This window comes from Laccaria bicolor, genomic scaffold (genome assembly GCF_000143565.1).
Source record: "Laccaria bicolor S238N-H82 LACBIscaffold_22 genomic scaffold, whole genome shotgun sequence".
In the NCBI taxonomy this organism is placed as follows: Eukaryota; Fungi; Basidiomycota; class Agaricomycetes; order Agaricales; family Hydnangiaceae; genus Laccaria; species Laccaria bicolor.
Window position 1 is genome coordinate 188,459 of NW_001889893.1, and position 14,807 is coordinate 203,265.

The window sequence follows — 14,807 nt, forward strand, 5'->3', positions numbered from 1 at the left end:
CCTCTGTCACCTCCAGAGACAACCGGAAATCTTACTCCCCTGTTTCTCTTGATCACGAAGAATTGACGCTTGCTGATTTGATTTCAACAAAAAAGACATACAGTGGTGTTTTGGCGAGGACGCCATGCAGCATGGTGTCCCTTGTTTGACTGCTTGTCCTTGCGAGAACCCCATTCAGTCTCCACCATCCGCAATGGAGGCTTGCGACCAACTCCCTCAATAGCCGTGCCCTCATCCCAGCACTTCCAGAGAGAGCTGACATCAGAAAATTCACCCAAATTGCCTGGGCCCCAACAATCCCAAAGAAAATCGGGATGGACAACCAGACTGAACAGAGCCTGCCATCCACATGATGACACAGAAAAGTCGGGGTAAGCAGTCATTGTAGTCTGGTCAGACACAAATGCTGCTGCTGGGGGAAGAATGATGTCGAAGGGGGTGGGCGGCGCCAAGGGACCAGGTGAGAGCCGTAGCACATGATACTTAATGCCTTTATGGTTCACAGACACCACATATCGTGACGCAGCTCCCTGGGAGTGAACAGAAAGCAGCTCTGGATCGACTACAGGAGGTGGTAGAATAACACTTTGCAGTGGTGAGGTTGGTGGGATTTGACTTGGACTGGCTGCAGTGGCAGCATGGAGTGGGGTACCCACACTTGCCACCATAGTCTCCATCGAGGGAGGCTGCGGCGACAAAAAGTTGGAATGTGGCCCTGTTGGGCTGGGGGTAGCTGAACGAGAGCCAACAACGGCCACATGAGTTTTTACACTACGTGATGGAGAGAGCGGCTCAGTTCGACGTGCAAGAACTTCAAGCAATGAGTGGGATGACTTGACAGCTTCCGACAGCTCTCTTTGTGACATTGAAAGGGAGAGGAAGGCGCTCTGTGTTGCGACCTCCTTAAAGTTCGCTGCAATCTCGGTATCTACTTGGAAGTGGGCCTCAACTTCTTTCCGAGCATGAGGCCATCGTGAAATAAACTCGGAAGCCAGGGACGACTTAAAAATTGGCATGCAGCTAAATAGCAGTGAGTCAGGAAACTTTTCGTGGATGGCAGCACTAGCCTAGCAAAGATTGAGACAGTGAGAATCAGTAAAAACTAAACAGAGCGATGAGATGTAGACGCACCCGCCAGAAGAAAGGGCGAAGTTGTTGCAACAGCTCAACAAAATTGACCAAGCCCTGGTTGACACGTGCCTTCCCTTTGAGCTCAACAAGTACCCTCTCCACAAAAGGGAACAATTGGGTTTGGAGCTCATCGGGAACAGCAACAGTGGCCCAGGGAACATGATAAGCCTCCCCAACGTAGAAACCTGCCAACGCCGTAACCGCCTAATGACTAAATGAGTTTCCCTCAAGGAACAATTGGCCTAAAGAAAACTTACAGACTTCGGAATCTTGGCGGAATAAACCTCACGTTGAACGGTACTTGCCCAGTGTCCGATGGCACCAATTTCATCCATTGTAACACTAAAAATGATGAGCAGCGGCTGGCACACAAATAAGTCATGACGTACCCCATCTCTTCAAGGTGGGTAGGGATAGTCTTGCGGGCGAGGTGGAGCTTCTTTTTCGATTTGATGGATGTCGATTCAAGGAATTTTGTGTACATTTTTCGGAGGGCATCATCACCACAGGCCTTCCCCACTGTTTTTCCAAACATAAGCTTTACCTGATAGTTTGGTTTAGTAAGGAACAACATTGATTTCAGATGAGGGCAGACTTGCCTTGCGCCAGGTCAATGGGTAAGACCAGTCCCAACCCTCAATCTTCTCACACACATTCTCCTGGTCAAATATGTAATGCAAAAGGATAGCAAGAGCTCCAACAGAGCAACGAAGCGGATTGTGGTGTGGCAGCACGAAGTTGTAGTCCAGTTCCTGCTTCTGTTATCCTCATCTCAGTAAGATATAAAACCAACAATACAAGTAAACTACAGACTCCTGGCTTCGAGACCTTTGTCTCATGATAAAGGGAAAGTACACCAAAATAATATTTACCGACACCGCAGTGTCGCCCGTCAGGTGTTGTATAGTTAGGAACAAGCAGGGAGTGGGGTTGAAAGCAGCTGAGCAGCAGATTGATGAGCTCATCGCCACGGTTGAGAGTGGTGCACTACCAAGTCCAGCTAAAATGTGCTTTGATGACTGATGGGACTAGTGAGATAATGTCGTTAGCGATGGTAGAGAAGACATGTAATGGAACTCACGTTGATCGAGCTTCGTGAAGATAGCGGATGTGATCTCCTCGAAGTGCACGGCATGCAGCTGTGAGTCCAGTATCGTGTTTTCGCTGATGTCGAAAAACTCGTCTCTGGAAAGTATAGTTATGAGAAATGGAAGATGTAGGTGGGGAAAACTGACTTACTCAAGGCGCAAGCGTTGGGATTCTACCATAAGAGCCTTGTAAAAATCCTGGCTCCTCGATGTAGATGTGGGCCGACGTGCTTGCAGGGTAGGGTCGTTGTCGCACTGTCGCTGCCGAACGCGGCCGAGCATGGTCATATTCTTTTTCAATGATGACTATGGCATGAATATGTCAGTTAATGAGGCTCAAACAAAGACAGGGGTCACCGACCGATGATAAGCGTGCCGGGCCCTCCTTTGGGTGACCTCGGGTTGTAAAGAGGCTCCTTGTTGCAGCATACTTGAGGTATTCCATGGTGTGGTTGGCATCGACGATGTGGTCAGGGATCGTGCCCGCAGCGATCGCTATGGGTACCCAGCGCTGCCGTGCAGGCGTTAGTGATGTCCCCTTGCATAAAAACTGATAAAAAACATACCCGCCACAGAGAGAGCACGCTCTTCTCTGTTTGCTGCCCACTTTTTCGCCTTGTGTCCATGATGTATGCATCAATCTAAAACTGGTCATGATCGGCAGGTAGAAGCTTGAGGCAGAAAGCGCGTACCCAAGCTTTCGAGCTTTCTGTGCCTGTGATGAAAGGGGATGTTACTCAAGACGTTGTGCTGGATGAAACTGAACTCACCCAACGTATCGATCTCCATAGAATCCTCGCGTGGCCCATCGTCGCCTTCATCGTCACCGTGGTCATCCTCATCGTTGCTCTCTTCACCCGGACCATCGTCTGTGTTCTCGAATCCGTGGTTGAAGGACTCTTGCATCGCTTTTGCGACGTCAACCGTTTGGTCCATCCCAGCAACGACGGCGCCTGCAGCTGACAGACTGGGGGTCTCTCTTTCTGTCTGTTGGCTCTCGTTACTGCTTGGTATCCTTCGTTAGCGTGAATTGACTCCTGCACAGAAGGCCGAGACAACGTACCTGGGTTTGGGCAAGCATTGCTGGTCATGCTTTTCAAGCCGCTCAACAAGCTCGCCCTTCTTCCCACCGACCTTGAAGTTCCGCTCACGGCATAGGCTCTTTAGAGCAGGGACATTCAAAGAATAGCTGTAGAAAGTAAATAAATCAGCAAACGTTCAGTACTAACCATTGCGGTGCTTACTAGAGTTTTTTTGTGCTCTTCTCATTTGAAACCTGGCCTGAATGAAAACAAGATGTGAGCTCCCATTGAACGATGTACCACGGCACATTGAAGGCTCTTGCCTTGTCCTTTTGAGGTTCTTGCTGGTCCACTGGCAGGCTGTCTCGATGGCAAAAGCGGGGCTGAGGGGAAGGAACAAGGTTCGAACGCGTTCAAAGAGCGCTGATGCGCAACACACCTTCTGCTTTGGGAACGGCTGTGGCGACGCTTTGGGAAGGTGCGGCTACAGACGCCGATTTTTGATGGGCAGACTCCGGAAAAAGCGCTGGATCAATGCTGAAGTTGTCCGTCTGCTGAGGGGTGTCGTTGTCTGGAAAGCGGAACGAGGGCGCGCTCATGAGCATATGACACGACGACGAGGACCTTGGAGTGGAGAATACTAATAATAATATTTATTGAATTATCTACATAGTATGCTAAGTCAGCGGGAGGACTTGGCCTGGTGATTTCCAGACCCTAATCCAAGTCACAATTTGATTGTGATCTGCCAGCGAGATCACACACCCGAATTGTGATCTCACTGCGGGCCTTGGCTTATATCTCCACTGGGTATATTGTGGAAAAATGGGGTAGATATTAATAATAAAGCTCCCTTTTAACTACCGGGATTAGTTGAAAGATATTTAAAATCTTTTATTTCATTTTAGCAATTTTTTTCCGTCGGTATTATTAAGAATTTTCTGGGGCGGATAAACGTCGAAGATATTGGAGAAGAAATTTCTACTAAAGGCAAGTCCATATTTGCACAGCAGATATGTGGAAGATATGCAAGTGGCCATGAGGTGAAGAACTGCTAAATATGGCAGTATTCTCAGACCTGACACTTGCTAAATAAGGTCAATAGTTCCACAAGGACCCTCAAATTGACCACCTTTAACCCCAACCCCAATGCAAGGCTGCTGAGCTTCAGATCCGCAAGGTCAGTACTAGTTGTGCTTTTGAGAGTCGGATCATCGCACATGTACAGTGGCATGATCGCTGGCCAACAATATCGACATGTACGTGTTTCTGCGCGTTGTCTTGTCTCTCGACCATTCCCAACACGATTCACACAGCACGACACTTCGAGCCTGCGCCGTCTGGCTCAAAAATCCCGTTCGCAACGCTTACTCAATCGAAACGAGCGGATGCCCAGATCAAGTTCTCATCCCACAGTCCGATCGCGACGCGCCCAAGATGAATATCCTTCTCCTCCTCGATACTTCGCCTTCCAGGAGCATCGGTCCGAGAATACTGCCATATTTGGAGGTTCTTCACCTCATGGTTATTAACATATCTTCCACATATTTGCTGTGCAAATATGGACTTGCCTTTAGTAGAAATTTCTTCTCCAATATCATCGACGTTTATCCACCCCAGAAAATTCTTAATAATTCCGACGGAAAAAAATCGATAAAATGAAATACAACATTTTAAATATCTTCCAACTATTTCCGGCAGTTAAAAGGGACCATTATTATTAATATCTACCCCATTTTTCCACAATATACCCAGTGGATATATAAGCCAAGGCCCGCAGTGTCTAGGGCCAAGTACTTCGCTTAGGGTTCTTTGTTCCTGCAAACAGCCAATGAGCACCGTGGGAAACGCTTCAAACCTAGCCAAAATACTTGTAAGTATTGATAGGATAGCTGGTACAGTGTGAGGAACGTCAAGTACATTCTACATTCTTTTCGCAAATACACTTCTATACAACATTCAATCAATCAACCATATTTCCTCTTTCTTTTTCTCTATGTCCATTTATTCAGATGCGTGCGTTAAAGGATCAATGCAAATGATTCCATCACGCTCGCTCCAGGGGTATCCCCAACGATGCACCCACTCACGAACACCCGTCGCCAGACGAGCTCGCGAGGCGCCACGGGCGATATCCTGCGTCCCAGTGTGCTTTTCTTCACCTACGATCGCGTATGCTAGAAAGATTACCCGAGTTCAGTCCCACCAAACCGACCACTAGCCTGGAAAAAACTCACCCAATCCATAGAAATGTTCGCGTTCCAGCTGGGGAAGAAGAAAAGTCAGTCAGATGGACAGTAATTGAAAAAAAATTATTCACCGAAAGCAAAAACTTTTCCAAAACCTCCGTTGCTTCGTTCGAATGCAACCCATGTAAATCTAGCATCGCCTCCGTCCTCTCCTCAGCCGTCGCCTTCCCATCCCCAACATGAGCACTTGCAACGCCCAAGCACACCCCAAGTCCACCTCCACACGATTTCCCTCTTGCGCTCCGGTCCCCTGGATCGTCAGACCAACTAGCATCACGGGATCTCACAGCTTGTTCAGAGAGCTTAGCACGCTCCCCTACAAGCTTAGCAGCAGCCTCCGCCATCTCCGCACCCATCTTCGCATTCAACTCGTGTCCTTCCCTGCTAAACCTCTTCGCTGCCGCTCCGTCTCCGCGTCTCCATGCATCAGCAGCACGAGACAAGCACGCGTTGCGTGCAGCCCCCAGCTGAAGTGCACGGGATCTGTACGACATGTACAAACTGTTGACGGCTTCTCCAGTCGGCAAGGTCGGAAGCAACGAAGGAGGACGCAGTTTGAGGCGCGGGGATGGTCTGGGTGTGACAATGGCAGATTGGTGGTAGAGATTATCAGCAGAGGGTCCCATAACCTCACGGCGAGCAGCCACATTGTTCTCACCAGCCTGCGGCGCTGGAGCAGGCTTTTTGACAGCAGCAGAGAATCGCGTCCTCCCTGGGTCGTTGTACGCACGGTCGTGGTACTTTCTTCCTCTCCCTCCCACAGTGGTGTCAAATCCGAGAACTGGGAACTCATCTGGGGGTGGGCTGTGCGGTAGCATTGGTCCCACTCCAGGTGGTGCATTTGCACGCGACATCGCAATGTTAAGGTTGGATATGTCCACACCCTCAGGCAGACGATGAAGGAACTCGCAGCTTTCTTGCTTTGCGCATGTCCCTCGGAGCCAAAATCGACATAGGGCGCGTTCAAGATCGTGGCTGTTTCAAAAATCAGCGTTTATACAAAATCTGTTGACGTCAAGACGCACCTGAAACGACAATCGGCTCGCAGACACTCCCCAGCGACAAAATATCGGCACACTCTGTTGCCACCAGGAGCTGAACGGCCATTTGCGTACCTAGGAGCACCACGTCCGGGAGGACTGGTTGGCGGGTATCCCTTTCCATTGCCACGAGTGGCCGCGTCCCTCCCAATCAAAGTAACTCTCCCGCCCATCGCTTGAATCCGGTTCTGCGGACTTTGAGGGGGTGCAGGAAGTGCACGATCAACAAGCCACGCCATTGCACGCTCGAAATCATATCCATTGGCCGCTAACGCGTCCTCCAACTCGGACGGGGCGAGTGTCGAGCCAAATACGGAGCTGAGGACGTCGAAAGGTGACATTCCGTCGGTTAAAACGGCTGCGTCATCGCCTTCATTTTCAGGCTGGCCCTCTTGTGAATATTGTCCATTAGGGTCTGGTGCAGGATATCCATATGACATCTGAAAGTGAGATTGACTGTCGAGGGACCTTGGATCGGATGACGCTGGAGATGTTGGCCAGGGTGTATTATCAAAGTCTGAGATGGTGATCGAGTGGAAGGATTTGGGGAGAGTATCAGACGAAAATGGATCGAAAGGATCGTTGTCGTCGTCATCCCTAAGATGGCTCGATGCACGGAGAGAAGAGCTGGGAGTGAGTGAGCGACTTAGCAAAGACTGGTCAGGGATGAGCGGAGCAGCTATAGCGAGATTAGATGTAGCACGAGGCGAGTTGTGAGCCCACATATCGGGGGAAGGGGTATCAGAGCGAAGCAGGGAAACGGGGTTAGAAGAAGCAGCTGACAACGGACGGGGTATGGGCCTAAACTCAGATGCCTTTGCGCTCAAGAGACGGGGAGAGGAGATAGGAGATGCAGGTAGGCTTGCAGTGAACTGTGCATGAACATGAGTAGCCTGCGCATGTGAGAGGATGGGAGACGAAGATGGCGAATAGTCGCTTTTAGCCGACATGTATGACAATGCTTGCGCCATACCACCTGAGAGTGGCGAAGTTGCTGGTGTGTGTGGCCTACGAAAAACCTGAGCAAGTGGAGAGTTTGGAGCCGAGTTTGGAGTGTCTGGACGAGCAGGGTATAAACGAGTTGAATTTGTAGATGCGCGAGACGATGGGCGGGAGATTGGGCGTCGTGTCGGAGTTAGGAAGAGAAATGGAACGCCGGCAACGTCGTCGCGATGCTTGTGCATCAAGTCTAAGACATTCTGCTCCAGCTACATTTAAAATACAAACGTCAGCGATGAATGTGTGAGACGAGCGCAGCGACGACGAACTGTTGACTCGTCCATGCCATACAATGACCTAAGCAGCCGTTTGAGCTCATCCTCGTTCTCATCAGTTAGCAGCGACACGACTCTGTTCACAAGGGATGAAGAGACGCGATTGTAATCATCATTCTCCGCGTCACTGTCGTAGTTATCAGTGGGTTTATGTTGGCGAGCGATGGCAGATAGTTGTGCTCTAGTATGGGGAAACTTTGTGGAGAGTGTTAGGACGTTGGCGGAGGGGTATGAGAGATTATTGGTGGTATCATCGGGCGACAGCGATAACTGGGCCATTTCTTGAGAGACTGTATTCGGACGTTGAACGCTGAACGATTGAACGTTGAATTGTACAACGTACGATGTGGGGTAATAAACAAACAACCTTGTATTCAACACCAACGTAGGCGTCTTCCTCAGCATCGCCTCAGGTACAGACACAGCGAATACATCTACACATCCCACTGCACCAAAACTTTTTCTTCCCTCCAGCACTCCTTGTCTTCCCATCCATCATCGTTACAACAACAATCCTTCTCACATGAGAAAATAAAACATGTCCCCCACTCCATGCCCCGCTTCTCATCCTTTCCTTCGCCCTTCAACGCCCTTTCCACGGCTTTCCGCCTCTCTTCATCCGACACTTTCTTTGGCTTCTCCTCCTCAGGCGAGCGCAGCACGTTGATGAGGTTAGGCGTCAGCTGACACTCAAAAACACGCTTGGATTTGCACACGGGGCATACTGGGACTGTAGAGCTGTTATACACGCGTTTGAGCGGAGGGACAACCGTGTAAACCGCTCTCGTTACGGGTAAGGATGGTGCTGGTGGTGTTGGAAATAGAGTCTCGAACACTTTGTCAGATGAGAAGGGCAATGGAGTGCCTCTTAACTCATACCTAGAGAAAATCAGGTTTAGCAGCTGGAGAAATGTGCTTGAGAACAAAGAATACCGAACGCATTGCTCTCCTTCATATCCAACTCGTTCGGTGAACCGCTCGAAAACGTTGTCCACATTGAGTGAGTTCTCATATGCCTCCGATGTCCAAGAAGTGTCCTTTCCGCCTTTACCCTCTTCATCTGGGTCGACAATCTGTGCGCCTGCGGGAATCTTTGGCTTGGGTAATGGTGGAAGATATTCGGACGCCGTAGAGAGGTAGAGAGGACGATAAGACGGCGCCGATTTCCATGGAGACTCATCCATCGATGTCGAGGCCATCGCCGTCAAGAGAGATTTCTCTGATCCAGAATCACTTTCAGTGTCACTTGTGCCCTCATCTTCATCCGGCGGCACGTCAGCCTTCGTTGACTTTAACTCAGATTCGGGGGTTGGCACATCGACGTTGCCGAACACCTGAGCGCCGAATCCAAATACACTGTGATTTGATGGTGCCACGTTGGACATCTGTTTTTCGCCGCAGTTTCGTGCAAATCAGCACCGAGAACATCATATGTTGTTTGGGCGCTCACGGAGAACGGGTTTGATTTAACAACAGCCTGCTTTCGCGCTGTTTCAGCAGCCAAGGCGTCGGCTTTTGCCTTTTCCCGTTCGCGTTTCCGCGCCAGTTTCTGTTCGAGTTTTGCAGCATATTTAGCATTAAAGCGCAGACCTCTCCAAGCACGGATGCTGGAAGTAAATTAGAAGTAAAATTTGCGATGTTGCACATGCATTATGGCTCAATTTACCTTCCGTCTTTGCCTTGGCAGCCGGTTCTTGGACACCCCCAGATATAGAGGGCACGATCCATGGGGCTGTCTTCGAAAGGACACCACATTTGGACAAGGAGTTCCATTGGATTGGAGCACAAATTGCAATGGGACGAGGAAAAGGGTGGTTCACGTGAAGGAAGAAAGGCCTTTGCACAAACATAAATAAGATTGTGTGTAGTGCGTACATTGGGATAGATCGTACAGGATGCCCTCCAATACGAGAGACGGCCGCATCATCGATATCTGAAGGAGTATCGATGGGGCCGTCTGGGACACCGAGTAATACAGATGTCTCTACCTCGCCGAGCAGTTGTTCATCGTCAGAGTCGGACCAATCGTCTTCTTGTATAGGCATGGTGTATGATGTTACCTGTTGGCAAAAATCAGCTTGGGCGCTCTCGGGTAACAGATGGGTGTCAAAAAAGCAAGAAAAAAATCAGAAAAGCATGAATGGTATAATTTTAGTTGAGTCGTCATGTTCAGACAGACAGAGAAACTCTGCCTATCATGGTTCAGACTCGTCATCTAAATATCTCATCATAAAAGAAATCGATAAGATGCGGAACTGACCTGTCCAAAACTTCGCTAGAAGAAACCAAGAAAAGGCTTTCCGCTCAAAATTTAAAGGCTCGAGCCAAATACAAGCAAATACTGCTCTCTGATCTCGATCAGTCTCGATCGCAAGACTTAACGGAGGACTTTCCTGTCCGATCTCGCCAGTATACCCTGCTTCCCTCCCCCATCCTTGGCTACTCGCTCCCCCACTTTCAAACGGAAATGGCCACCTATACCCAACGCGACGAATCTAGCTCATTGGTAGCAAGACATAAACGAAGGGGTGTCGCCCTTTCTTGTGCCGAATGTCGGAGGTGCGTACGGAAAAATGACGTCTATGCATATTCATTCATTCCTGCTGTCCAGGTTAAAACTCAAGTAAATCTCCGTCTTTTTTTTATTACCGGGGATACATGATTAACGTTGCACTTTAGATGCAGTCGCGTCTTTCCTTGCAGGTACACCCTTGACCTCGCTCATTCCCTTCAATCATATTCAAAAATACCGTCAGCAATTGCGTCAAGAAAGGCTGCTCGGCCATATGTCCTGATAGTGAGGAAGTTCATGATCTGACCAACAACTTTTCAGCTAATTCTCGTCGAAGATTCCCTCACAACTGGCAAAGGCAATAGGTCTGCATTTTTTGTAAATCACCCATTCCCTGGATTAAATTCTCACAGATTTGTGCTTGCAAACACTGAGGTTCTCCACGAAAAGATCAACATTCTTTCCAACCGCGTGCGACATCTGGAAGACGCACTTTCTCAATCACACGCACTGCATTCGAACCACATCCATCCTTTACTGACAGAGGAGCTTCTCCAAATAAAACGGCCTCTAGAACGTGAACGAACAGACCAGCCCAGTACCACGGACGAGAAGTCTGAACCAGGCGAAACTATCGACGCACTAGGTTCTTTGCGAGTATCTACTTTGACAATTGACCCTCAGCAATAAATTCATCAAAATTTAGGTCTATCTCCAACGGCGGCAAGGCTAGTTTTTACGGGCCAGCGGCAAGTTCATGGGTGAGTAAAAGTCTACTATGCACAGTCGTTGCTGACACAACATTAATCATGGTCCTTCTAGCACCTCCTCCAGGTATGACTACGCATCAGTCAGCTTGTCCACTGCGGATATTGAATTCACATACTAGAATGAGGTTACGTCAGACAGTGAAGAAGAGATCCTCTCCCCACCCGAGCAATCACCAATGCCGATCGACGTCCCGTGGCTCAGTTACGCTTTCCCCTTTACCTCCGCCGTCAACAAGACTGCAGAAGGAGTCCAGGGATCGATCGTCAGTCTGCTCCCACCAGCCGCTCTTGCCAGAAAACTTTGTGACATCTATTACCGCCACGCGGCCTGGATGTGGGTCAAATCTGCGCAAAATAATGACGCTGACAAAGTCCTTTGTGTACAGGTACACACCAATATCACAGCAGGATTTTTCCGACACCGTTTTTCGGCCGGTTTATGATGAAGAAAGCGTCCCTGAGACGGTGGATTCACACAGCCTCGCTATCCTCTTTATGGTCCTTGCGCTCGGGGCACTTTTGGACCTTGAAACGCCCGCCCACAACCCGGAAGCAATACATTATTACCAGCTTGCACGAGCGGCCTTGGCGCTGAAATCTGTTCTCGATGATCAGACAATTCCCGCTATCCAGGCATTAGTAAGTTCAATCGGTGAGCCCAGGAACGCTAACTGCATTGACCTGTCAGCTTCTCATGTGCCATTTTATGTTTTTGTCTGATATGGGTGGGCCCAGATGGGTGACCATGGGAATAATCGTGAAATTGGCACATAGTGTCAGTTCGTGTTTCATTTGTTGTCCACAATTTCGCTCATCTAATGTTTGCAGATCGGGCTTCGTGAGCTGACTTTTGCTCTTCTGTCCAGCGATTTTCTGATATTTCTCTCAAGACCGCGACAGCGGAAAATGGAAATTGGATGTCCAAGAGACCCAAAAACGACGGGAGCTGTTTTACGAGCTCCTCACCTATGACTCTTGGCAGGTATGTTTTTTTTTTGCGGTGTTTGAGGTGACCCTCATTTTCGTGGCATCTTAGAGCTTAACATTCGGGCGGCCGCCGTCATTGTCCTCAGCGCATATTGATAGCAGTCTACCGCATCCAATGTCAACTACTGCATCTGGAGAAGTTGAGATGAGCTGTATGTTTTTTTGTCTCTTCGATATGTCGAGACCCTACGTCTAACCTTGCTAGTCGCGGCCTGGAAACACAGGTTCTCGTCTCAGTGTTTAAGCGTCGTACACGATCAAGCTTTTGGCTCGCGAACACCAAATTACAAGGTTATCCAAGAGCTGGACAAAAAGGTCCGAACTTGGTACATCCCACCTAGCCTGCAAGTCCCCGGCTTTGGAAACACCAAGATGGGCGTAGATGTGGAGCAGCCTTCTGTTGAACTTACCATGCAGCGATACATTGCCTTTGCCATCAAGGAGATCAGTAAGCCTTTGCTTCATGGAGTTATCTTATCGGATCTGCTTCTAAATTTGTCTTTTTTGTCAGCTCTGTTCTATATGCATCGTGGTTTCTTCGCCCAAGCGCTAGAAGACAATCCCGGTGATCCTATGGGAAGCAAATACTCACAATCGGTGTTGGCGGCATATACAAGCGCCACTTCGTTCGTCGGCTTGATTGAGAGTTTATTCAAGCAACATCCTGCGTTGACTGAACGGATGTGGTTCTTGTTTACACACGTATTTTCATGTGCTGTAAGTTGCAGACGATCATCCCTCCTTCGTATTCTCATATTTGAATTGATCAGATTGTCCTCGGTTCGATAGCTGTGAAGTCGGGTATGGCTCTGGCACCATCCGCGCTTTCACATCTGGATTCTGCTTACAACCTCTTTGCTCGAGTTTCTGACCATACCAGAACAGGAAAGATTTTGGTGTGTCATCTGAGTTCTCGCTCCATTTCTATACCTAATTAAACAATGTTAACATTCGCCCTTAGCCTATTCTGCAGAAACTAAGAGAGCGTGCACGTTCGACACTCTCGAGCGCTCATCAATCTCTCCCATCCGAGACGGCAACGCGGCTATCATTCTTTGGCCCCAAGGTCAAAAGCGAGGTTGACGAACTTTCGGCTTTGGGAGGCATGACGAGGCTGGTTGCCCGACGATCGCCTTCTTCACCATTATATACGGCGCCCAGCCCCAACCCCCGGAACTCACGCACGCCTCCTCCTTTGAAGGAGTCAAACTCATACCCCGCTCCGCCAGTGGATAATACAAACTCATGGCAGAATTATACCCACATCCAGAACTTTAACGTCAATATCAACGTTGGCGACCCATATGCGTCGGCATACCCTGTCACAACGCCGACGCCGCAGCATCAGGACATGCCGCTCATATACCCCCATCATCAACTGCAGTCACAGACACAACAACAGCATCAGTATCACCACCAGCAAGGAGGAGGCCTACCTTTGGAGGTTACAGGCCCAGAATATTATGGATACGCCTTGTCGAACGGATATCCGACATCTAGCATGCACCACCAGATGATATCGTCACCAGAGGTTACGACGCCCCCTCATGACCTTCATGATTCATGGCACAATTTTATGGCCCAATATGGCAAACAAATGTAGATACCCACTTTGCGTTTATGTCTTGCACACGTCTCCAATGTTATCGTCGCTATCTGTACTTGATCTGTACATATTATTATGCCGCAATATCAACGATGTTGACTCCGCAGGAGTCTCCACTTCTCCGCTTCCCTGAGGAATCCCTTCCCGATCGAGTCGCGTCCTGGAAGTTTGTCGTTGTTATGATCCAAGGATTGCTCCCGTCATCGCTCTTCAACGGCATTCCTTTGAACTCCCTCTTCATTGCCAGGTAGTATGCCTGTGCCAGACGCGCGCACACGGACAAAGATTAGTTTGAACCCCTCTAAAGTCTTGTCCACGTCGTAAGTATCTATTGTACTTGCCACAGTCGCCCAATTGACGCGACGCTCTCTACTCGTAGCATTCCAAGCAGGCTTCTTCCCAAATTATTTTTGTCTAATCTTCTTTTTGTTGTCGCACTGCATGCTTCGAAAGAATGGTTGCTGGACTTTGACGTTGGCGTGTTCTGGGTTGTCATGAGGGTTTTGGCTTGTGGCGGATTTGGTGTGCTAGTATGGGAGGGGGTGACGGGGCAGTTGGCTAAACGGAAGACTATTGAGGTCAGTATCGGTGTTGTGTTGAACGGTTTATGTCATTCTGATGTTATGTTCTTAGTGGTCGGTGCTGGGAACGGGTTCGCTCTTGCTCTTTGTCCAGTCTGCGTGCCTATTCACGGCGCTATACCGACTCTCTTCGACACGGTATGGTTTTGAAGTTTTTGTCTGCATTCAAACCAACGTCATCATGCAGCGTCGTTCTCTTCACACATTTCTCCGCCTTCTGGATTGGATCACTGCTCAACTTCACTTCGGTATGTATAGACCCTAGCTCTGCTCGAAGACGATATTGACATTTGCCTCAGCAAACACGCAAGGCGGGCGCAGTCGGCTTGGCAATTTTGCTTTCGGTACTCTCGGACTCACAACTGTCTGCCACGACCTTTTGGAGATATGTTCCAGGATATGGGGCCCTACTGCTGCACGCAGCATCGTCGACTGCATTGGAGCATACCATTCAGGTCTTATCTCCTTCCTTAGGATCGACCTTTACAATATCAGCAATCACACTTGGCGCGTCAATATTTGCCCTTCCATTCTACCTGTTTAGAAC

General features: G+C 49.1%; 4 protein-coding genes across 4 annotated transcripts; 1 reads left to right on the forward strand and 3 right to left on the reverse strand.

Annotated features, from left to right (window-relative positions):
• Positions 1-2,118: 2,118 nt before the first annotated feature.
• Positions 2,119-3,846, reverse strand: LACBIDRAFT_302766 (uncharacterized protein; the record flags this gene model as incomplete). Its single annotated transcript, XM_001883709.1, has 11 exons — positions 2,119-2,159; positions 2,213-2,316; positions 2,371-2,525; positions 2,581-2,730; positions 2,786-2,860; positions 2,912-2,934; positions 2,990-3,234; positions 3,283-3,408; positions 3,464-3,500; positions 3,565-3,624; positions 3,681-3,846. 11 exons carry the CDS (start codon positions 3,844-3,846, stop codon positions 2,119-2,121), a joined length of 1,182 nt encoding a protein of 393 aa, XP_001883744.1.
• Positions 3,847-5,245: 1,399 nt separating this feature from the next.
• LACBIDRAFT_302767 (uncharacterized protein) lies at positions 5,246-8,083 on the reverse strand (the record flags this gene model as incomplete). Its single annotated transcript, XM_001883710.1, has 5 exons — positions 5,246-5,418; positions 5,479-5,506; positions 5,562-6,465; positions 6,516-7,738; positions 7,799-8,083. The coding sequence occupies 5 exons, from the start codon at positions 8,081-8,083 to the stop codon at positions 5,246-5,248; spliced, it is 2,613 nt and encodes an 870-aa protein (XP_001883745.1).
• A 155-nt stretch (positions 8,084-8,238) lies between these two features.
• LACBIDRAFT_302768 (uncharacterized protein) lies at positions 8,239-9,849 on the reverse strand (the record flags this gene model as incomplete). Its single annotated transcript, XM_001883711.1, has 5 exons — positions 8,239-8,683; positions 8,738-9,189; positions 9,255-9,411; positions 9,471-9,640; positions 9,697-9,849. The coding sequence occupies 5 exons, from the start codon at positions 9,847-9,849 to the stop codon at positions 8,239-8,241; spliced, it is 1,377 nt and encodes a 458-aa protein (XP_001883746.1).
• A 422-nt stretch (positions 9,850-10,271) lies between these two features.
• Positions 10,272-13,676, forward strand: LACBIDRAFT_302769 (uncharacterized protein; the record flags this gene model as incomplete). The annotated part of the gene is made up of 17 exons (XM_001883603.1): positions 10,272-10,363; positions 10,416-10,427; positions 10,484-10,507; positions 10,561-10,601; positions 10,654-10,681; positions 10,730-10,969; positions 11,023-11,077; positions 11,139-11,150; positions 11,206-11,420; positions 11,473-11,725; positions 11,775-11,861; positions 11,915-11,924; positions 11,977-12,068; positions 12,123-12,225; positions 12,279-12,790; positions 12,844-12,969; positions 13,035-13,676. 17 exons carry the CDS (start codon positions 10,272-10,274, stop codon positions 13,674-13,676), a joined length of 2,544 nt encoding a protein of 847 aa, XP_001883638.1.
• Positions 13,677-14,807: the final 1,131 nt, after the last annotated feature.